Source organism: Fukomys damarensis, unplaced genomic scaffold, assembly GCF_012274545.1.
Source record: "Fukomys damarensis isolate Sample0158 unplaced genomic scaffold, DMR_v1.0_HiC HiC_scaffold_7, whole genome shotgun sequence".
Lineage (NCBI taxonomy): Eukaryota > Metazoa > Chordata > Mammalia > Rodentia > Bathyergidae > Fukomys > Fukomys damarensis.
Window position 1 is genome coordinate 20,651,273 of NW_022900919.1, and position 23,203 is coordinate 20,674,475.

The 23,203-nt window shown below is 41.1% G+C and overlaps 1 protein-coding gene across 2 annotated transcripts in view; it reads left to right on the forward strand.

Annotated features, from left to right (window-relative positions):
- Nucleotides 1–23,203, forward strand: part of Pde8a (phosphodiesterase 8A) — a 67,946-nt gene that overhangs the window by 4,356 nt on the left and 40,387 nt on the right. For both annotated transcript variants that reach the window (XM_010621132.3, XM_010621133.2), the window contains exons 3-7: nucleotides 4,796–4,852; nucleotides 5,918–5,972; nucleotides 12,077–12,165; nucleotides 17,491–17,569; nucleotides 19,121–19,258. In XM_010621132.3, the coding sequence (XP_010619434.1) occupies nucleotides 4,796–4,852; nucleotides 5,918–5,972; nucleotides 12,077–12,165; nucleotides 17,491–17,569; nucleotides 19,121–19,258 (418 nt within the window). The remainder of the gene's footprint in view (nucleotides 1–4,795; nucleotides 4,853–5,917; nucleotides 5,973–12,076; nucleotides 12,166–17,490; nucleotides 17,570–19,120; nucleotides 19,259–23,203) is intronic.

The window sequence follows — 23,203 nt, forward strand, 5'->3', positions numbered from 1 at the left end:
GCTCTCTCCCCTCAGGCCTCCACAGCCCATGAGACCTCAGTCCTGACAAAATGCTGTCCTTCATCTCTTTGGGAGGGATACCTGTGGAGGTATAACTTAATCAACACTAGTGGCCTGTGAAGGGCTTTTTTGTTTTGTTTTGTTTTGTTTTCCTTTTTCTTTGTGGTACTGGGAATTGTACCCAGGAACTTTGCACTGAGTTACATATCCATCCCTTTAATTTTTTTTTAATTTTAGACAGAGTCTTGCTAAGTTACTGAATTCCCCAGGCCGGGCTCAAACTCACAGTCATCCTGCCTCATCCTCCTAGAGTGTCTGTAGGCATGTACCATCACACCTAGCAAAAGGTTTTACATCAATTGCTGACCTGCCAGATGACTAGCATTCACCTGCCTCTTGCTGCTGAGAGCATGTGGAGCTCATTGTACTCTATGGACGCCTTATTGAAGGCCACATATTCTGTCTGCTGTATTTCCAAATCCACCAGTTCAGGACCTCTGCTTTGTGCATCTCATTTCTGAGCACTGCATTTAGTACTAAACTGTATAGATGAGTAAGACAGGGTTCTTGCCTCTGAGGAATTGATAGTCTAGTTGGGGGGTATCTTTACCTTGTGAGGCTACAACGAAATACTTAAGACTAGGTAATTTCTTTTTTAACTGATACATAAAAACAAAAATTGTACGTATTAATGGGGTACCATGTATGTTAAAGACATACCTATCTTGCAAGTATTTAAACCAGGTTAAAACATATTTATCTCCTGCAACATTTATCATTCTTTTATGGTAAGAATTTTCAAATCTTATAGCATTTTGAAATGTACAGTACATTGTTGTTATCTATAGTCACCGAACTGTGCAGTAGTACACAGAGTGTCATGTGAGACTAGTAATTTATAGAGAACAGAAATTAATTTTCTCATACTTTTGGAGGCTGGGAAATCCAAGATGAAGGCACTGGCAGGCTCAGTCATCTGGGAAAGATGTATCCTCTGGAACTGGAAAGCTGCATGACTTCTCTCTTGTGAAGACTTTAATCCTAATTTCTAAGGAGGAGCCCTCATGGCCCAAACACATTTTAAAGGCCCCACTCTTAATACTGCCACAAGGATGTATGGGTCACTGGGACAAAAATACCTGCAATTTAAGGAGAAAAGGATTATTTTGGCTCGGGTTTCAGAGGGTTCACTCCATGGTGGGCTGGCTACAAGGCAGAAGTGGCATGGCGGAAGGGCCTGGTAGAGGACAGCTGCTCCCCCCACAGCAGTCAGGAAGCAGAGTGGGGAACAATGTGGAGAGAAAGGGACCAAGAAGCAGACGTTCACCCAAGGTCACGCCCTGTATTTGTAGCTGCCTGTTGTAAGTTGAGACTGGTGGTTGCCCTAAGTCTCTGTTTGTGTTCTTTTTGTAATAGAATTTCTGATTCTTGTTGGGCATATGTGCACCTAGAAGATATATTGCATTCCGTAATTTTTCTTGCAGCTGGCCAATGGAGCTATACTTTCACAGGGAGGGCACATGCCCTGTTTCCTGCTGCCTGGCATGTAGATGTGAAGCGTCTATCTGCATTTACTGTATCTTGGACCAGGAGGAAGAGTCCATGTACAGACAGCAGAGAAATAGGCAGTGTACAAGGCCAGATTCCTGTCTGTACAGAGTCCTGTGGCAGCCCTGGACTGTCTCCCTGTGCACATCACTCCTGTGTGAGACAGGTAGACACATGGAAACCATTCTTCTTTCGGGTTTTGTTTTTCATGTGTAGCCATGTTACCCCTGGCAGCACACCAAGCAGCCTGGTTTTTAGCATGCTTGCCGTGGGACCATGCCCTGACTCTCTCCTGACCGTTTGAAGTCTGCCTTCCTCATTTTGACTATGCCAAGTCAGTTCTATCTTAGTGCTCGTGATTCTAAAGCAAGAGCGTTATTTTTCAAACCAAATTTCTGACATGTCCATTTTTTAAAGCCACTTTTTGCTCTTATGCATTGGAAAAAGTTTTACACAGCTGCAGAGCTCCCTTGAAGGCTCTATCACCCCACAAACAAGGCCTTCCTTTCTGCTGCCTTAGCCTCATGCCCCTGTAATCTCCAATTACAGGTCAGGCAACCAAAACACCTGCTGAAATCCTCTGCCTGGTTGCCTACATGCCACAACAGCACTCAAGTATCTGTTTTTCTTCTAAAAAGCTGAGCACAGGTTTGAGCTGGCTAGCTGCATTCTTAAAGCTCCCTTTCCTCACTTCAAATCTCAGTGATATGATGGACACATAACCACCAGAACAGGCTCAGTGTTCCTAGAAGTCACGGAAATGCCATTTGAGAGTCCACGTCCCTTATTCTCTGTTTGAGATTAGCATCAGGATGAACATAGTCATCAGGCATACGCTGGCTGTGTCTTTGTGAGTGTCAGCCGTGCTGGTGACCCAGGCCTGAGCCACCCTCCCTGGCCCTTCCTCAGTAAGCTGAGCCTGGCTCTTCTCTGGGCAGAGACCAGGGTTGGCTCCCTCTGGAGAGGAGTACAGAGTGGGCACTGGAAAGAACAGGAGTGTTAAAGAGAGGGGGAAAGAAGGAGAGATGAGCTTTGGTCTGTGACAGGGACTGCTGGTTCCTGCAGCCGTCTTTCTGTTCCTGAACAACTAACTCTTCTACTGTAGGGCCCAAGGCTAGCCTGCACCTGTTGCTAGACTCAGCCTTGTCTCAGCCCGAATGCCCTAAGGCAAGGGACAACGAGGAGCCCCCCCCCACCCATTCATTTGCGTGTAATGTCTGACTCCATTCCTACATTCCTACTGCTGTGTGCTGTCGGGTAGTCCAGAATTCATGCCTCAAATATTTACTCTGGTCCTTTATAGGAAAAGCTTGCTAATATGATACATCTTTCTTATGCATCTGAAATGATTAAGTTTTGTACCATTTGGGGGAGAATTTGGAAACAAGTTATTTTCTGAGTTCCTGTGATTCAGAACTGGTTCTATTTTCTGAACTAATTGCATTCATGCTGCTATGCACAGCTGAAGTTTTATGATCACCCATCTAGTCTCTGTCCCATCCTAGATGTGTTCTCCTGAGGCCAGCGCATTTGTCCTGTGACCGCAGTAGTCTGGAAATGGGCCTCTCTCTTGTCCCTCTCCAGTGTGGATCCTTTTCCTCTGTCTGGGCAGAGTTCTTCCCTCTCTAGCAGCCTGAATCTTTTCCAGACAGCTCTGCTGTTTTCCCCCAGTAGAGGAAGAGTTCAGGGCATTGCACCCTTCTTCCCTTTCCAACTCTGTTCATGTTTATGTCTGCCTCCTTGACCTTCCAGCTGTGTCTTTGTGTCCCCATTGTCTCTGAAGCTGCTTCTCCCTAAGGTTTTCAAACTCTCTGGTGGGACAGGGTCTTCAGCTCTTGACCAGGGCTCTATTTCCTTGCACGGTTGACTCTATTCTAATTGCTGACTTTAATATACAGTTCCTGGGTTGGGATTTGTGGTGGTTACTTTTGCCTCCACTTTTCCTAGGAACTCTTCATTTTTTGTGCTGCTAAGAATACAGAGAGGAGCTGTCTCTTGAACTCCAGTCCCCACAGTGTATGTAGCCATCAGCCTGTCGTCATGCACACAGCCTTGCATCTCCCTTAAGCGGGAAGAGACAGAACTGTGGTCCTTTTCATGTAAGCACAAAGTAGGGAGAGTTCTCCGCCAGAAGCCACCTAGGTTAACGAAGACCAGAGCAAGGTGATAGTGTATCAGTCACCTCAAGTAGCTGTACACTCAAAATCCATGCTCTCTGATTGCTATAGTCACCTGGCCAGGAGTTTTTCCCAAAAGTGTTTATTATATTTGTTTTTTTAACCATTTAACCGTTTACCCCAGCATCACTTGGGCAGTGTACTTGTTTATGTACTGACTGTCCCAAGCATTGACTGTCAATTCTTATTCACATATCTGTTCATTTATTTTATATTGACTATTTTTGCATACTTTTTTATGTAGAATGTTGTATTCACCTTTGATGTTTGTTTCTAGTGAAATCTAATAATAAGTTCCAGTTATTTTCTTTTACTAATTTGTGTTTGTGAAAAATAACCTATAATTTTGTGTTACAATCTGTTTTTGTATATGTGCTGCCGAAGCGAGCACTTGTGTTACAGTCTGTAAACGCTAAGTACATTAGATATCATTTTTATACTTTTCCAGAACTCAGTAATATTCTTTTACAGTACACATGGACTCTTTGGGTACACTGAGACCGAATAGGAAGGAAGTGCCAAAAGATCTGCAAAAGAGAAAACTGAGAGAAGGGAGAAATGTTAGCATAGCAGAGAGGAAACGTCTGTGTTATGAAGTGAAGACAAAAAAGACATCTCATTGTTAAGTGTTCATAAACAGAAATGATAGAACTTGAAAGAAGAAATGAAACTTTAAAAATCCCAATAGTGGTTACTGATTATAACCCATCATCGATGTCTTCACCATTATGTTCAGTGGGTAGACATCTTATTGAAATTATACCAGCCACAGCAAAAAAGGAAAGGTCACCGTGACAGTGTAAAGTGTATTGCTTAAACAAAGACAATAATGCAAAAAGAATTTGGAAAGAGACCAGATACTACTGTCCCGATTGTACCATTGTGTTATGTATTGAATGTTTTAAGATGTACCATACACAGAAAAATTATTGAATTTGATAAAAGTGTCATTTTGTTTCCTGTTATAAAAATTAACCAAAAAATGGAATTTTTGGTCATTCTGTATTTAAATAATTGGACTGGTAAATGATTTTTAAATATTTTTATTGAAATTTCTTTGTTTTTCTAAGGTCCATCAGATCATCAAAACTCTCAGAAAATACAGTTATTGTTGGTGTAGTTCGCAGGTAAAACTGCCACTGTGGGGCTTTGTTTCTTGTGTTTTTGACATTGAGATGCAGGTGTTAGTGCAGTGCTTGCTCCTGACAGGGCTGGATTAGGGCCTGCCTGCTGTCACTCCTCTTCAAGGGGGGTCCCTTTGAAGTTTGGCTTTTTCTTTACTGTTGGATTTTCGTTTTGCTTCTCCAGTTAACTTCACAGAGGGATTTGTGCTTCCTGATTAAGCTGCCTAGAAGTGTGAGTTTCTGAGGGGAATTGTCCTAGGCCCTCAAACCCCAAATACCTCTGAGGGTTTGAATTGTACTTGAATTGTACTTGAGTACTTCCCTAAGTTAGAGTCAGGAAAAAAAGGGAAATATGTAGGAGGAAGGCAAGTATTCAAATAAATCTTACTTAGTTAGCATACATGTTTTTATAGATAGAAGAAATATTTCTGTGTCCTTTCATTTTTTTTCCCCAGAGGTGAAGCAGAGAAAGGATTTTTTTTTTCTTTGAGATAGGGTCTTCCTATGTTGCCCAGGCTGGGGTCAAACTCATGATCCTCTCCCCCTAATCCCCTACCCCAGCACTTTCCCAGTACTGGAATTATAGACACGCCACCATATCTGGTTGCATTTTTTAAAAAATTAATGAAGTAGAAAAAATACAAGAGAATTTAATTTTGTTTAAAAGTTTTATATATTCAATAGATATACGGACATGCCTTTATTCCAGGTGTTAATGTAATCTGTATCTCAAGTATTATAATAGCCAGGTACAGTGGTGAGCACCAGTAGTCCCAGCACTCTGAAGGCTGAGGCAGGAGAATAACTCACACCTGGGAGTTTGAAACCAACCTGGGCAACATAGTGAAACTGCACCTAAAAAAAAAAGTGTTATAATAATATATTTTTTAAAAACTAATGAAATCAAAGCAGAAAGTGGTTTTGAACTTTCTATTCACACATTAGCCTAATTCATCTAAAAGTACTCATTATAAAATAATTAAAAGTATTAGGTAAGCTAGTGATCATGTAAAAGATGAGATATCATTGACAAAAACCATGTCTGACTCTTGGTCTGTTCTTTTGAAGGATGGACAAAGAAGAGTTGTCTGTGATGCCTTTCATTACTGCTGGCTTTACAAGGGTAAGTACCTGCTTCTTGGCTCCACAGCTATGCCTGAATATGAGAAATGATTATATCTCAGGTCTGTGTCTAGCAGGTTTTGAATTTGGGAAAAAGATTATTTCCTTGTGCTATGTTACAGTGTGTTTTAACTTTCTAACCTGATGATCTAATTGTTGACACTTCACTTTCTTAGTCTTTTAAAACTATACCTGCTAAAGTCATCTAAGCAAAATAAAATTGTAGCAGTTTATACTCATTAAAATTTTTATTATAAAATGTGCTGGTCTGTGGGGGGTTGTTTGTTTTTGTTTTTTTGAGACAGAGTATCGCTATATAGTTCAGGCTGACATTGAACTCACTATGTTGTCCTGGCTGGCTTTGAATTTGTGGTGATCCTCCTGTCTTAGCCTCTCCAGTACTGGAATTACAGGTGTGTGCCACCATGCCCTGCTAGAATGTGCTGTTTTAATGCTTAACTGTACATGCAATTTTTCAAAGCCAGTTCAAGCATTCTAGAAACAGACCATGGCTCCCTTTTCTCCATCCCCAGCTCTAGACTTTTGATGTAAGCCAAGTGGCTGCTGAAGACTTTGGTCAGCTGATTGCAAATGAGGCCTGGGGGTCAAGACTGACAAAGAAGGCTGAGCCTCAGGCCACCCACAGTTCCAACAGTGGGGTGGTCCAGAAAGCCAAACCCTAACTTGAAAGTGGGCTGTACGGAAGGTACTCCTGGGCACCCACAGAGTGGGTAAAGCCTTCTAGAGGAGGACCCCTTAATCTTAAGCCTCAGAGGTTGCAAATTGAATTTTGATAAATGAAAAAGTAACAACTTAAAAATTAAAAACTTACACAGTAAGTGAGAAACAATCTAGCATGTATCAAAGACACACAATCATAGGAAATAAATTAGAGAAGCTAAGAAATACAGAGACTAGAAAGTGATGGCTTAGTGTATATATGACTGGGGTTCCAGAAGAGGAAGAAGAATGAGGCAGAGAAAAAAATCTGAAGACTACATGGCTGAGAATTTTCTAGCACTGATGAAAGAATAATCACAGATTCAAAAATTCCAGCAAATCCAAAATAGAGTAAATTAAAAAGGAGGTTACATCATGGTGAAGGTGCAAAAACAGACAGACAAAAAGCTAAAACAGCCAGAGAGAGATCTTAAAGTCAACTAGAGAACAAAGATTACTTTTGGAAGAGTGACAGAGTAATGACCAGCTTCTCAGCACCAAGTGGAAACAAGATAGTAGAATAATATTAGCAATGTGATCAAAGAAAATAACTGCAAATCTAGAATGTTATACCCAGCATAAATATTCTAAAGTGAGGGTGAAATAAAGACTTGCAGAACAATGGAAACTGAGTTCATAGTTAAAAGATCTTTGTAAGGAAATTCTGAAGAATGCAGTTCATCCAGAGGAGGGTGAAAGGTCTGCCTGCCCTGTGCCCGCCCTCTCACACTGCCTTCTTCCCCAGCTCTTCCTGCCTTCCCATAAGGCGTGTGTACATGTGTTTAATTCAGTGTATCTGTTTATGTATAACACTATTCCCAAAAGGACAGATATGGACTGGGACATACAATACTTTCTTAACAGAAAGGTTGTACCCAAAGGGAGATATTAATGCTAGCTCAGTATGCCAGTTGTATAGTTGTAGCAATCCTAGGTGTTGGCAAGAAGTGTGGGTAGACACGTTTTCAGAGGCTTATCTAGAAGACACAGCTGGAGGGCAGGCATCAGAAGTATTCTGAGGGTTTCAGCTCTGGGAAAGGTGCAGGATGGAGCTTTGCTGTATGGGACATACTTTGTTCTGAGGATAATTAGTATTGTGTTTGCAAATAATAGTAAAAACATCACTGCTTTTGAGATTATTGAAAAGAAATGTAATCACTAATAGAACAGAAAAGTTTTAATAACACTTCTAAGTAGTAAAAGGGGATATGGAATTTTCAGTAACTTGGTCACACTGGCAAACCTCAAGAAGAAACAACAGTGTCCCATCAGTCATCAACACAAAATGAGATAGAAGGACTGGCAAATGCACATGAGTGGCCTGTAGTCTTCCGTCAAAGATAGGCTGTTAGATTGAGTTACAAAACACAACTATGATATGCATAAGACATTTAAAGAGATAGAAGGAGCTTAATACTAAATGATCAACAAGATAGCAAGTGAAAGCACACAGAAGTAATGATATTAATATCGGATAATATAGAACTTAAGATTTTATGCACACACAATTTTTTTTGAGACAGGGTCTCACTATGTAGTCCAAGTTGGCCTTGAACTCACGGTGTAGCCCATGCTGGCCTCAAACTTGCAGTGATCCTCCCGCCTTAGCCTCCCAAGTGCTGGGATTACAGGCCTGTACTGCCACACCCAGTGACACACAATTTTATATAAAATGCACACATTAAGTTATCATCACATAGTTTCATGGCTGTTTTCTCACCCTGCTTTGACAGCCTCCACAACATACACACATTATTAGCACCTGTCTTCATCCCCTGGGCTCCATAAACCCTGTTAAATTGTTTGAAAATAATCTAGTGAGCCAGCAGGAAAGTGATGGCTCCTTTAAGCTCAGAGTCCTGGCTTGGAAGGTGTTGGCTGCCTGTTCCCTGTGGGTCTTGAGATCATCACATGGAAGCTGCTCAGGAAAGCGTTTACACAAAGAAAAAAGCTTTCCCAGGTGACTGGACATCTTTATATTACATTGTTCCTAGGAGGCGGCAAAATGGGCTATTGCTTTAAATAAGGATCTCAGAATAGTCCATTTGCTAGTGAAATTTAGGGGCTCGATTATTCCCCCTGAGTTGGGGTTATATGCTACCTGTGGCTACTCAAAGTCACTAAACTTTGTATTTATTTGAGGACTCGTGGAAAGCCTGTGGATGCAGTGTTGGTAATTCTTATGTTTGGAATTATGTTTGGAAAGTACTGTGTTTGAAATTCTGCACAAGGAAATCACCAGCAGAATTGGATAGACTTCAACGAGCATCCTGGTAGAAGGTCAAGTAAACCTTGGTCCCCATATTTTCTTAGCACGGAGCTAACTTGAAAATTCATAAGTAACTGACACACCCTTCCTGCCCTCTTGCCCATTCCACTGACCAAGGTGTCTCCTAAAGCCTTAAAGGGAACCACTGTTAGGATGGGTACTTCTGAGAACACCCCATGCAGAAGCACAAAAGCTTCACAGTATCACTTTCAAGGTACTGACTGAGGGGACGGGAGGTTGGATCAGGCTCCTCATTTTGTAAGTGAGTAACCCAACATGGAGGCCAAACCTCACAGACCCCAAGTGCCAATCTTACCCAGAGTCCCTAACCTGCATGTGACAAAAGGAGGCTTAGGTTGCTGAGCACAGCTAGACTTACTGAGAGGGGATTCTTCCAGCCTCCCAGTGTGCAGCCTGTGGTACCAAAGCTTGAACTGAAACTGACACCACCGTGAGATCTCTGGTGTTCAGGGAGCCGTTAGCTATCTTGTGACCTAGCTGCGGTTCAGAATCACAGAGTGGAAAAGGAGCCTGCTTCCTGCTTCAGCTGGACTGGGCAATTGACTGAGCTGAGTGAAACCTCTCTCAGGATGGGGTTTGTGTCTCTTGCTGAGCACGCATTAGCATTCCCTGGGGGCATCCCTGGAGAGTTTGCTTCAGTCTGCCTGGGGAGTAAGGGCAGGAGCCTGCTGTTGGGTATTTATTTATTTAGGTATCAGGGATCAAACTTAGGACTCTACATTTGTGAGCCAGGCAGCAGAACCACTGAGCTAAATCCCTGGCCCTGTTTTTATTCACATTGGGAGTAATTCTACATGCAGCCAAGAGTAGTGGGCCATTGGGTGAGGCTCCCAAGAAGGGATGTAGGTCCTAGCTGAGGTGTGACATGCCTTGTGGAAAGTGAGTTGAGTCTGCTCGGAAGGTCTGCAGGATTTCAGGATGGTGCTGGGGAGAGACTAACTGCTGCTTAAGCAGTGGGGATAGCAGTCTGCTTCTCTACCCTGCAGGGTCCTTGGAACAGAAAATCTTGTAGAGGGGCAGTAGAGATGAGCTGGTTAGACACAGAACAAAGCAGAGATGAAAGGGCAGGATGGACAGTGGGAGCAAAGATGCCTCCAAAGGATGGCCACATGTACTGTTATCTATTTCTACTTTTGGAGCAGAAAGTTTTGGTGGATCTGTAACATTCATACCCAGTGAAAATGTGTTCATGTGGGAGGCCATCTGTTGAAGTGGATAAACTTATACACGTGTTCCCCCCTCCCCAGTCCCAGGTTGTCACCTGCTGAGCAGCTGGAGCCCTCTGCCCATCTCAAGGCCCTAACCCTCATCTGCTGGAGTAGAACAAACACTATATGTCCAGTTCCTCCCTTGCACCTATACAGTCAGCAGTGTACCCACTGCCCATGTAGATGGGGAACATTCTGGGGAATTCTCATCATGTCCAGCACCTTCTATGATATCAGTCATAGTGGCTGGAAAGCACGTTATCTTTGCCAGACTGCTGGTGAGAGGGGCTGTGTTTTTGCAAGCAGGCCTAGGGACTATCATGCCCACAGCCAGCCAGCCTAAGATGGTACTAGCCGTTCTTCACATCTGTGCTGCAGTGTGTAGGCAGACTGCTTCTGTCATCATCTCTGTATTCTCATGGTGCTCTGCCATGGGCAGGAGCAATATGATTTCCCTCGTTTTACAGATGAGGAAACAGGCTGTGGTGGGAGAGTATGAAGTGCCTCATTTAGAGTCATACAGCCTTTAAGGCATGAAGCTGGGGCTGGATTTTTAGGTTGCTTGACACCCAGGCAAGACCCTGATCACTGCCCAGCACAGCAGTCACCTGCTTTCGCCATGGCAGTGGGGGGAGCTGCTTGGGGAGCCCCAGTTGTCTGGCTGGAGCAGTTAGGGAGTAGCTTGCAGAGGACTCTCCTCTTTAGCTCTACCTTCCTCCTCAGCCGAGTAGAGTATTATCGATTTGTTATGCAGATAAAAAGAAGAGCTAGTCATAGGAATAGGATGCATAAATGTTCTGAGTACTTTTACATCTAAAGAAAGCTGTTGTTGGCCTCCTTATTCATGGACTCTGCATCAGGAGATTCCACCAACTGCACATCAAGGATACTTGAAGGAAAAATTGCATCAAAACGGAACATGTGTGGATATTTTCTTGTCATTATTCTCTGAACAATACAGTATAACAGTTTAAATAGCATCTACATTGTACTAGGCACTGTAAGTATTGTTGAGATGATGTGATGTATGTAGGAGGATGGTGTAGGTTGTATGTCAAAGGCCATTTTTATAAGATTTGAGCATCTGGATTTTCATATCTTGTGGTTATGCGACCTGGAACCAATATCCTGTGGAACCCAAGGGATGACTCATGTTACAGGAACAGTGACTTCTAAGATACCATGTGATTATACCACATTCACTTGATGGTAGAATGTGTAATTTTTTGTGGGATGTTTCCATTGTATAACAGTTATTATCCAAAACAATTAATGAACACCACAATAACAGACACTGGGCGAATGCATGGCTTCAGCTGGCACCTTGCTATGGGGGTCATGAGCTGGCCACTTTGGAGGGTGATGTAGGACAGTTGCCAGGTTAAAAGTTCCCTCTTAACTTCAGGTCAGGTAGAAAGGCAAGGGTAGTTCTGCAGACTGTGAGTTTGCCTAATTGTAGAGGACAAAATATTATTCCTGAAAAGCTTAATACAACTACATCTCTGGTTAATAAATTTCCTGCTCTACATATTCTAACCTTTGCTTTATCAGTGAAAATGCTCTTCGGATCCTGAAAGAAAATCTTGTTTTTTAAAAAAGCTAATTTGGTGTCTGTAAATTACATCTCTTATCTCCTGTTTTTCTTGTTCATTTTATTTTGCAGGGTACGGGGGGTTGAATTTGGGACCTTGCACATGCGAGGCAGGTGGCAAAACCACTGAGCTAAATCCCCAGCACTGTCCAATTTGTTATTAATAATAATAAAGTATTTTTTAGATTTCAGATGCCAAATAAGAAATTTATTTACAAGAATTATTTTAATTGGCCTACATAATTATTCAAAGATGCTCCTTTGTTTATTCACACAATTCCCCTTTCTATTGATAGAGGTATATAGAAAACCCCAGCATCATGGCCTGTTACAATGAACTGCTCCAGCTGGAGTTCGGAGAGGTGCGATCACAACTGAAACTCAGGTAACTCACCCCTTTTAGAGCACCTTCAGACCACACAGGGCCCTGCTGCACACGGGACCTTCTTGGCCGTAACTGACCCCAGATATGTTGGGATGGGTAGTGTGGTGGCTACTCCTCAGACAGATTTTCTGGGACTGTCTGGGTGTTTTTTGTTTTTGTTTTTGTTTTTTTGGTACCGGGTATCGAACTGGGGTCCTTGCGCTTGTGAGGCAGGTGGCAGTGGAACCACTGAGCTAAATCCCCGGCCCTGTCTGGGTGTTTAATAAGGGTCACATTAGTGATTGCAGAATCACATTTAAACATGAGACCCTATAGTAAATCAAACTGTACATACTGGATTTTCTGTTTGGTGTCCTAAGAAAAAAATATTTTAAGGATATACAGACATACTCAGTAATATTATTATCTCTGGTAGGTGATTATTTCTTCTCCATATTAAACATTTTATAATTTTTTCACAATAAGCACCACACACACACAGTGAAATGAATTCTTTGTAGAGGAACAGCAGTAAAATGATGTCAGGTTGACAGAAGGAAAGTAAAATCAGCGCTTCCCTGTCATTCTAGTTTTCTTCTTTGGGTGTCCTACTGTTTGACATTTCCTTTACCAGTGATCAGAGAACAAATTGGGTCATTCTGTTTGTATATGCCCAAGGCACAGAAATGGGGATTAGTAGGGAGGTCCCACATGTGGAGAAGAAAAGTGCCTCACAGAATGAAGATGAATGAGGAGCAGGCAGAGTGTGAGTGAGGGAAGAATGCTGCTGAACAGACTGCTTGAAGGCTGGTGTGGTGTACAGAAGAGCTTTTGTTGCCAGGTTTTCAGGGAAACTCACAGTAGACTCTGGCCCCTGGCTGGCTTGGTCACAGCACCTCCCCAGGGAGTTTAGCTGCCACACTCTCAGAGGAGAGTAGGATGAATTTTGGTGCAGGAGGTGATGCTAGAGTCTATTTAATCCAATCTAGATAAAGAAAATGAGACTCACAGAGACTCACATCCAAGATCTCACAAGCAGCAAATGGCAAAGCTGTTCCTTTAGGTTGTAACCCGCATTTCAGAACTGCTTCAGTCATTGTCTTTCCTCTTCTCTCACTGGCCTCCAACCTTTCTTTCCGAATACTCAGCTTAGTGAACATAGCATCCTTGGTCTCCTTCACATGACCCGAATCCCATCCCTCACCATCCTGCTGTGCTTTCCTCCTGAGTGTCTCTGGGATCTGTCCACTTTTCTTCATTGTCACTGCTACTCAGTGTAATCTTTTACCCGGATTATTGATTGAATCTCTCAGTCAGTCTCTCTACATCTAGCCCCGAATTTCTCTTGACCAGATAACTCTGTTTGTGTTTCTGTCCTGCAATTTTCCATGGCCTTAAGAATGAAACCCAGACTGCAGAATGTGGCCCCGGGTTCTCCAGGCCCTTTCACTGCCTCCATCTCTGTCCTTATCTCCCCTCATGCCCCGCTGCAGCTCACAGCAAAATGGAGATGTTCATTACAGACAGAAAAGAATATGAAGGAAAGGGAATGTGGGGCTTGAGACTTCTGGAAATCTATAACAAGTAACTTTGTGATACTGCTGGATATAGAATATTGAAGACTAGAAATACATTTGAGTATATTTAAGGATTTAGCATAAGATCAACATGGCTTTTAAATCAATATGGGAAAGAGTAAACTTTTTAGTCAATGGGATTGTGACAACTGGTTAACTCGTTGGTTAAAAAAAAAAGTCATATCCTGATCTCACCTGCTATCCTGAAATAAACTCCAATGAATTAAAGACATGGAAAAAAGTAGTTCTACATCAGGAGTGAAAAATATAAGTGGATACATGTAACTGAATAGTCTTTTTAAGCTTAGCATGATATAAAAGCAAGATTCAATTAGACAACAAAAAATGTTAAGCTTGTTGATAGTTTTTTGTTTTGTTTTTTGTTTGTTTGTTTGTTTTTTTATTTTTTGAGACAAGGTCTCACTATGTAGTTGAGACTGACCTGGAACTCATTATGTAGCCCAGGCTGGTCTCGAACTCATTGCAATCCTCCTGCCTCAGCCTCCCGAGTGCTGGGATTACAGGCATGCACCACCACTCCCGGTGATAGTTTTTTTTAAAAGACCAAAACCTGAAATAATATCAAAATTTTAGACAAATGACAGAGAAATATAACATATATTTGTAGCATATAGGACAGGCATTAGGTTAATATCCCAAAAGGGAGTTTTGCTGAATCAATAAAAAACAGCAACACTTCAGTAGGAAAAACTAAAGGACATGTACCAGCAATTTACAAGGGATATTAGTAATCATATATATGAAGAGATGTTCGGCCACACTTAATAATCAAACAAATAAATACAAATTTAAATGATATGATATTCTTTATGTACCAAAATCTGCAAAAGTTAAAAAAAAATACATAAAATCCAGAAAGGCTTCTTAGAGATCATCTCCTCCAGGCCTGTTATGTCAGAGGTAGGAAACTTCTCTCTAGGTTTTTTTTTTTTTTTTTTTTTGGTTCTGGGGATCGAACTCAGGACCTTGCACTTGCGAGGCAGGCAGTGGAACCACTGAGCTAAATCCCTGGCCCTCTAGTTTTTTTTGTTTTTTTAGTAACAGCTTTATTCAAATATGAGTCACATACCATTTATTGATTTTTATATTTAAAAAGAAGCTAATTTTTATTGGCTGAACTGTTTTATTTGGTGAGAAAGTTCAGTAATACCAAGAATAATATAAAAGCATTGTTATTCTTAAAGTTTACTTATTACTACACTTTATGAGCAGTTGGTTCCTTTTCTTTTTTCCTTTAATTTTCTAGCACAAGTGAACCCCCTAGCCAGGTGTAGTTGTGTATGCCTATCATCCCAAAGAAGATGCTGAGGCAGGAGGAGCACTACAAATTCAAGGTCAGCCTGAACTGCATAGTCAGACTCTATCTCAACAGTCCCCCTACAGAAAGAACTTCCTAACGATTCTTAGGTGATTCTTTATACTTACAAGGGAAAAAGCCCATAAACAAACTATGAATCTAATTACAGGCAGGCCATTGAATAAACTATAGTATAACCTTACAATAGAATATTATGTGATTATAAAAAGTTATAAAGACCTGTAATTATTGATAAGGAGAGATTAATATACATTGTACAGCGGGAAAAGCAGAACAGGCAAGGCTGCAGAGATAGTAGATTAATAGCCTAAGCTATGGTTAACACAAACGGCCTAAAATTATGGTGATTTGTGTACAACGCTGAATATTATAAAAGCTATTAAATTATGGACTTTTCGTTTTTTGAGACAGGATCTTGCTGTGCAGTTCAGGCTGGCCTTGTACTCACTGTGTAGCCCAGGCTGGCCTTGAACTCTTAGTGAACTTCCTGCCTCAGCCTTTCAAGTGCTGGGATTATGGGCATGCATCACCATACCAAATTATGTACTTTAAATGGGTGAACTGTATGGTGTGTTTAAAAATGATAGTAGGGCTGGGAATTTAGCTTAGTGGTGCTGCTGCCTGCCTTGAAAGCATAAGGACCCGAGTTCAATCCCTGGTGCCCCCCACAAAAAGAGATGAAACCAATGGAAATCCCAACAAGGAGATATATCAAATGGTGTTCTAGGCATTTTCTTGCATAAATACATATGTAATATGTACATTTCCAGAAACAGAACCATATTCTGTAGTTTTACAGTCTGGAATAGTTGCACCATATGGTGGTCCTGTTTAACCATATGAAGAACTTCTAGACTGTTTTCTGAAAAAAGGGCTGCACCATTTTATATCCCGCCAGCAGTTTGAGGGCTCCTCACCAACACCTGGGGTGACTTGCCTTTTTGATGACTGTAGTGGGATGATGTGCTATCTCATTTATTTTTATCTCTATTTTCTAATTTTTGTCAATAAACTTTTATTCTCATTAAGTTTATTGGTACATTTTAGGCATACAGTACGGTTACATTCATCATTAGGATCTTGTACCTTTACATGATGTATCTTGGTTCTTATTTTTTCCCCATTCTCCTGCCCTCCCTTTACCCCCTCCACCCTTCCTTATATACAAAGACTTTGTTTCCATGTTTTTCCTTTTCTCATATTTTTTCTTTCCCTTCTTTCCTTTCCCCTATCCCTTCCACTTCCCCTACTCCTTTAGACGTTTTCTTCCTATTTCACAATATCAGTTATATATTTTATCCTTATTTATGCTTTTAGTCCTTCACACCAGAGAAAATATCCAGCATTTACAAATGTGTGTCCTATTTATTTCATTTAGAGTATGGCCTCAATGTGCATCCACTTAGCTATAAACATCTCTAATTCTTGTTCTTTATGGCTGAGTAGTACTCCGTTTTATTAAAAAAAAGAAGAAGAAGAAGAAAACACTTCTTTATCCAGTCTCCAGTTGATGGGCAATTGGGCTGTTTCCAAGTTTTAGCTACTACAAACTGTGCCTCTGTAAACATGGATGCACATATATCACTGTGGTATGATTCTTTTAATTCTTTTGGGAAGACATCCAGCAGAGGAATAGCTGGGTCAAATGGGACTTCTAATCCTAGCTGTTTGAAGTATCTCCATATTGATTTCCATGGTGGTTGCACCAGTCTACATGGTTTTTGGTTTGTTTTGAGACAGGGTCTTGTTTTGTAGTTCAGGCTGGCCCTAAAGTCACTGGTAGCCCAGGCTAGCCTCGGACTTGCAGTGATCCTCCTGCCTGTGCCTCCCAAGTGCTGGTAATAGGCATGTACCACCATGCCCAGCCAATAAACATTTTTTACTTCTATCATATTTAAAAATTATTTCTAATGTTAAGGATATGGGAAGTGCTCACAGTGTAAGACTAAGTGAAGAAAGCAGAAAACAAAGCTGATCATTCCAGATGACCCCAGTTTGGTAAAAATCATTGTTTAAAATACCTCTGGACGATTGAAGTCCTCCTTTCTGGCAGGCTGCTTTGACTGTGTTCTCTCACATTGTCCTTACGAGACTGTTCTGGCATTGTGAAGGGACAGTCTAGGGGATTCATTCACTGTAACACTCGGTCCCACACTGCTGAAGAGTCGTGAGTGGAGCCTGGCGTGTTACTGCTAGGCCCCTGCCTCTTCAAGGCACAGTAGTGTGCGTAGGGGTCATCTAATTGTAGGTGTGGCGGGAGGTATCTTTATGCTTTTAAATATCCCCTTCTTCTTAGTCGAGCATACAACGTTATCTTTACAAATCAGCCAAAATCACATTTAAATAGGCTAATGTAATAACCCAAGATTGCAAGTAACCCAAGATTAGTAGTGTTTACATTAATCAGTCCTTCTGTTTCTACCCATAAAGGGCTTGTAACTCAGTATTCACTGCATTAGAGAAAAGCCAAGAAGCTATTGAAATTACAAGTGAAGACCACATTATTCAGGTTTGTTATTTTGGAAAGTTGTCCTTATTTTCTTGTCTGTCTGTTCTCATTTTTAGGATTGTACTCTTCCCCTATGATGTTTTTTTTCTTTTTAAAATTCAAGAGACTAGCTTTCCTTAGGAGATTATACAAATAAATCAAAATATAAAATTTAGTATGTGCTCTCTAGATAAAAAAGATATAACAATTATAATGCTAGAAAATGTCTATAAAAGTAGCACATTTGTATTTATTGTTTCTCACTGGGTGAGGTAGGTTTGTTTAGCAAGGAGACTTTTATTCCAAAGGTTGCATGAGAGGGACATTTGAGTATTCTAGTGGGGTGATTTGCTGTCTTATTTATTTTGATCTGTATTTTCTAATTTTTGTCAAATATTTTTTGCTTATATTCATGGGAAAACTACAGTAGAGGTCTGCACTACAAGGTCTGCAAGCTTTTCTCACTGTTTTTACACTTTTATAACTGATTTGGAAGATAGTTTACACTTGTACAGATTTCTAGAAAAAATAAAAATGTCAAAAAGGGATACCCAGTAATTAAAGAACACCCACTGTTAGTAAGGTAAGTTTATACAGGTGACTTAAGAGAACATGGCTTGTACTTCAGATAACAGGAAAAAAGAGAGCAGTGGCACAGGAACACTTCCTTCTGTCCAAGAATTGGCTCTGCTTAGATATTTCCCCCTCGGGCCTGGTCCTGTAATCTGACTTGTGGCTCCCACAGTGAAGTTGCTGATGCTGGGGTCTGGAGCCAGTGTCCTGTGAGGTGGCACAGACCGGTGGTTGAGGGCACAGGCTTCGGTCTTCATCTGCCTCGGCTGAAGCATTTTGGGCAAATTACTTAACCCTTGTCCAGCTGAATCTGCTTTCTCATCTGTGTAGATGAGAATCATAATAAGAATAACAGCCACTGCCTTTAGCAAAGTGGTTTTGAGGATGAAATGAGTTAATTTGTGTAAAGTGTTTGTTTAGCAAGGAAAACAGATCTTAGTGAACAGCATTAATTACTGATCTGTCAGCACCTTCAGCACATACACAGCTTTCCCCTATATTGCCTCCCATTTTTCAGTCCTATTTGAAACTTAACCATTAAGCATGAGATTTGTAAACACTCGCTAGTTCACAGCCTGCTCTTCACACATTATTTACTTGAATCACATGAGAAAGGCAAGAGAAAGGTTTCATTCCCATTATCCAGATGAGCAGACCAAAATTCAGGCGCACAGTGACTTGCAAAAATGCAGCAGAGGAGGAAGTGTGCAGAGGAGGAAAGCATGGGTGTTGCACATCCCAATCCAGTGCTTTATTTAGTACCCTGCAGCTCCACTCAGCAGGCCAGGTCAGGTGGCTGCTGCTACAGCAGAAAGCCCAGCCAGATAGCACTTGTCCAGGCTGTGGATTTTCCTGAGATCATGTTTTAGTGGTGTTAGAACATGGACAGGTGCAGGCTCTTGAGGGAAACAGGAGTGCTTAGGTGGAAGACCCTTGACTGTCCTCATTTCAAAATGCCATTTAATTCATTGGATTTTTTTTTCTTTCATCTCTCTTCAGTATGCAAATCCTGCATTTGAAACTACAATGGGCTATCAGTCAGGTGAATTAATAGGGAAGGAGTTAGCAGAAGTGCCTATAAATGAAAAAAAGGCTGACTTGCTGGATACTATAAATTCATGCATCAGGATAGGAAAGGTAAGTAGGCCAGTCCCTTTGTCTTTTTTGTGCAACAAAGAGGGAAGGAAGACTTGGTGTTCAGTGGACACTGCATGTGCCAGGTCACCTCAGCCTTACTTTTGCCAGCAGCCTTGGGAAGGGTAGGTCATGTTGACCTTTTTTTTTGTAAGGGGGTGGATGGGTGGGTGAGACAGGGTAGAACTACATAGTTCAGGCTGGCCATGAACTCATGATCCTCCTGCCTCAGCCTCCTAAGTGCTGGGATTACAGGCGTGCGCCACCACACCTGGCCACGTGTTGTTCTTTTTTTATCTGTTCTGCAGATGAGGAAACAGGCCAAGAAAACATATGATATGATTAGCCAACAGAGTAACTTGACACTTAAAAATAATTTTCATCTTTGTGTAGGTGAATAAATTGATCTCTATAAAAGCTGATCTTCAAAGTGGTAGATCTTGGCAGGTAGCTCTGGGCAAGGGTAGCTGGTGAGGCTATCCATTCTGAGAGCACATTTGAGCCCATCGGTTCTCTGAGCCTCCATCATTTGTGGCTCATTTTTTAATTGACAGCTGTGGTAAATTCTGGTATTCAAAGAGCAAAATGAGAATTCTGACTTGGAGAGCTCCTTGCCCAGAGTAGAAGACAGACAGAAGAAATCACTAGTGATGTGGGTGGCCCAGAACCACACTGCTGAAGGAGCAGACCGGAGAGCAGAGGCCCAGTCTCCAAGGTGTCTCTTTCTCCAAACCAAGGCCTCTGACAGCACCACACTGTTAGGACGCTTTAAGGCACAATGAAAAGGAGGATTCTGCTTCTTTTATGAGTCTGTTTCTCTCCTGGCTTCTGGTCTTTTCCTCACTGGCAGAGGTGGGCAGGGACTAAAAATCTGACTCCTGGGAAGCGTCCACACTGTGGAGCTTCAGTTGCGACGATGCCCCTCCCTACTGCTGTTCTGCCAGTCCCTGTCATGTAGCACAATTGCCACCCAGGGTTGCTGCCTTTGCAGCAGGAGCTGAGCACACAGGAGGACCTGGAGATGAGAGCGGGGACTAGCCAGGCTGGCCAGGAGGCCTGGTGGTACATTGCTGCTGTAAGTGGCCAAAGCAGGCACTGCCATTGTCTTGTTTGCCTTCAGCTTTCCTGTCCAGGAGGGTGTTTTTCTTCCTAGAGGGAGTTGACAATCTGTCTTCTGGTAGGAGCAAAGCAAAAGTGGAAGTGGATTCTCGGGTGCACCACAGAGGACAGTGGCTGGCGTCCCAGACCCTAGTGGCCATGGATGGTTTTCCCATGGCCACCCAAGCCTGGCATTTTGGTTCCTTGCTGCTGCGAGGCCAGCCAGTGATTTTGTGCTAGGTATGAACCAGGACAGCCTGTGAATACCCTGTAGTATTCCCTGTCCGTAACACGGACATGAATGAAGGGCTGAGTGAAGGGCTACAGCAATGGATAGGGAAGGGGTGCCCAGTGGGTTAGCTCTGCACCCTGGGGTGCAGCAGGTCTGTGACACAGTATTACGCTGTCACTGTCCTGGGTCTAAGGTTTCTGAAGCTGAGCTAAGGACCCTAACCCACCCTATACATAGAAGGGGCTCATAGGTTTGCTGGCTCTGGTTGTGGCAAAGAACTTTTAGGATGCATCAATAAGAGGCTCAAGAAGGGTTTATTAGGCAGAAATTTTAGTACATACTCAAAGAAATAAAATGTAGGTCCTCAAAAGAGAGAAGCACATTGACTTTTTTGAACTGAGAACATCTGTGGTTTTTTTTGAGAGGGTAAAACTGACTCCTGGGAAGGTTTGGGATTACAGGCGTAGGCCACCACACCTGGCAATAATCTTTAACTCTTGAAACTCATTTTCTTAAGTAACCAAAAGCCTAACAATGGAAAATATAAAAACCTTTGCTTTTCAATCTAGTTTTTACATGTTTAACCAAGAGCATTTTAATATCTGAAGTAAACTATTTATTACTTTAGACACAGAAAACATTTAAACTTTTTGTTATAGCCAAGTAATTATAAATGTACATATATAAAATAAGTTCCTTAATAACATTTGTTGGGGTGGGGAGCAATAAGATTCTCGGGGGAAACTACCTGTCATTAGAGGAAGCAGAAGCAAACTGGTTTAGGCAGCTGCTTTTTTTATGCTTAGGGGGCCCCACTTTGGGGAAATTTTTAAAAATATTATTTTAATATAAAATGCAATATTAGACATCTAACCTAGTTAAGGAAGCAATTCTTGAACTTTTGTATATATTAATAATTTATAAAAACACATTTAATAAATCAAATATATTATCTTTTTGTAAGCCTTAAGCCAAGAATACTTAAATTTATATTTGCAACTGATTAGATATTGTTGTGAACATTTATAAGAATTCTATTCATATTTGTTCACTCATTTTAATAATTACTTTAGATAGGCCAGGCATGGTGGAGCACACCTATAATCCAAGCACTCCGGAGGCTGAGACAGGAGGATCCCTGTGAGTTCCAGACCAGACTGGGCTACATAGTGAGTTCCAGGTCAGTCTCAACTACATAGTGAGACCCTGTCTCAAAAAACCCAAAATAATAATAATAATAATAATAATAATAATAATAATAATAACTTTAACACATGAGAGCCAAAGCATAGAACAGCTAACCTTTTTAAGCTATATATAGTAGCATTGACCAAGGAAAAATTCTTTAATTATTGTACACAGGAAACAATGGACATTTATAAAACCAGTTTTTTAGGCAGAAGGGTCTCTGTAGTTCAGGCTGGCCATGAACTCACAGCCATCCTCCTGCCTCAGCCTTCCATATGCTGAGATTATAGGCATTGTACCACCATGCCCACCTTAATCATCTTGATTGGCTAACAACCTGAATGCAAACATGTTGCCAACTTTAAAGACATCTTTACCAACCAATTTAAATTAGCTCATATGAACCATGTGACCCAAAAGCATTTGGGCTAATATCATGTCTCAATTTATCCATAAATCAGCTTAAATAGAACTTTAGAGGATAACATAAGCCTGTAAGTTAACACACAGAAATCTATGTATTCATCTACATCATATATAACCTGTATGCTACTGAATTTTAAGGTTTTTTAGTTTTTGTTTTGTTTTGTTTTTGGTATCAGGATCAAACTCAGGACCTTGCACTTGTGAGCCAGGTGGCAGCACCACTGAGCTAAATCCCCAGCCCTCAAATTTAAGGTTTTTATTTGCAAGTTTTAGGTAAGCCTTGAGCCTAGCAAGTTTTACCCTCTTATGTTTTAAGTGAGTTTTGTTACCCTTGAATATTTGATATCTTTTTTTTTTTTTTTTTTTTTTTTTTGGTACCAGTGATCAAACTCGGGATCTTGTTCTTGTGAGGGAAGTGGCAGAACCACTGAGCTAAATCCCCAGCCCACCCTTGAATATTTTTATAACTTTTAGTGAAAAGCTCTAACAGGCAGAAGTCTATATGGGCAAAAACTAAAAATAAATACAAGATAAAAACTAATTCTTTTAATGAAGCAGCTGCAGATACTTGAAACAGTTATTAAAACAGATTAACAGGCAGATAAACAGACAAGAAAATATAAAGTATGCATAAAAAACAATTACATTAAATCAAAGTGATTTTAGATGCATTGGCCATGTTGAATTATAATTTTTTAGTTTCAGGTTAATAACTAGACTAATCAGAACTTTTCCTAGAAGGTATCAATTAGCACTTTTAAAATGTAAGTCCTAAAATTTCTTTATATTTTAAGCTACTCTCAGTACCTTTTAAAAAAATTATTGTTGTTAGACTTATAACCAATAGGAATAAGAAAGGCAAAGAGAGAAGAGCTGTATATTGCTAGATGGGACCTTTTTCATTTTCTCTCCTTATTATAAAACCAAGTTTAAGGCCTTGTCTTTCTTACTCTTTAACTACATTTGGAGAAAAAAAATCAACCTTTTTTTTTTTTTTTTTTTTT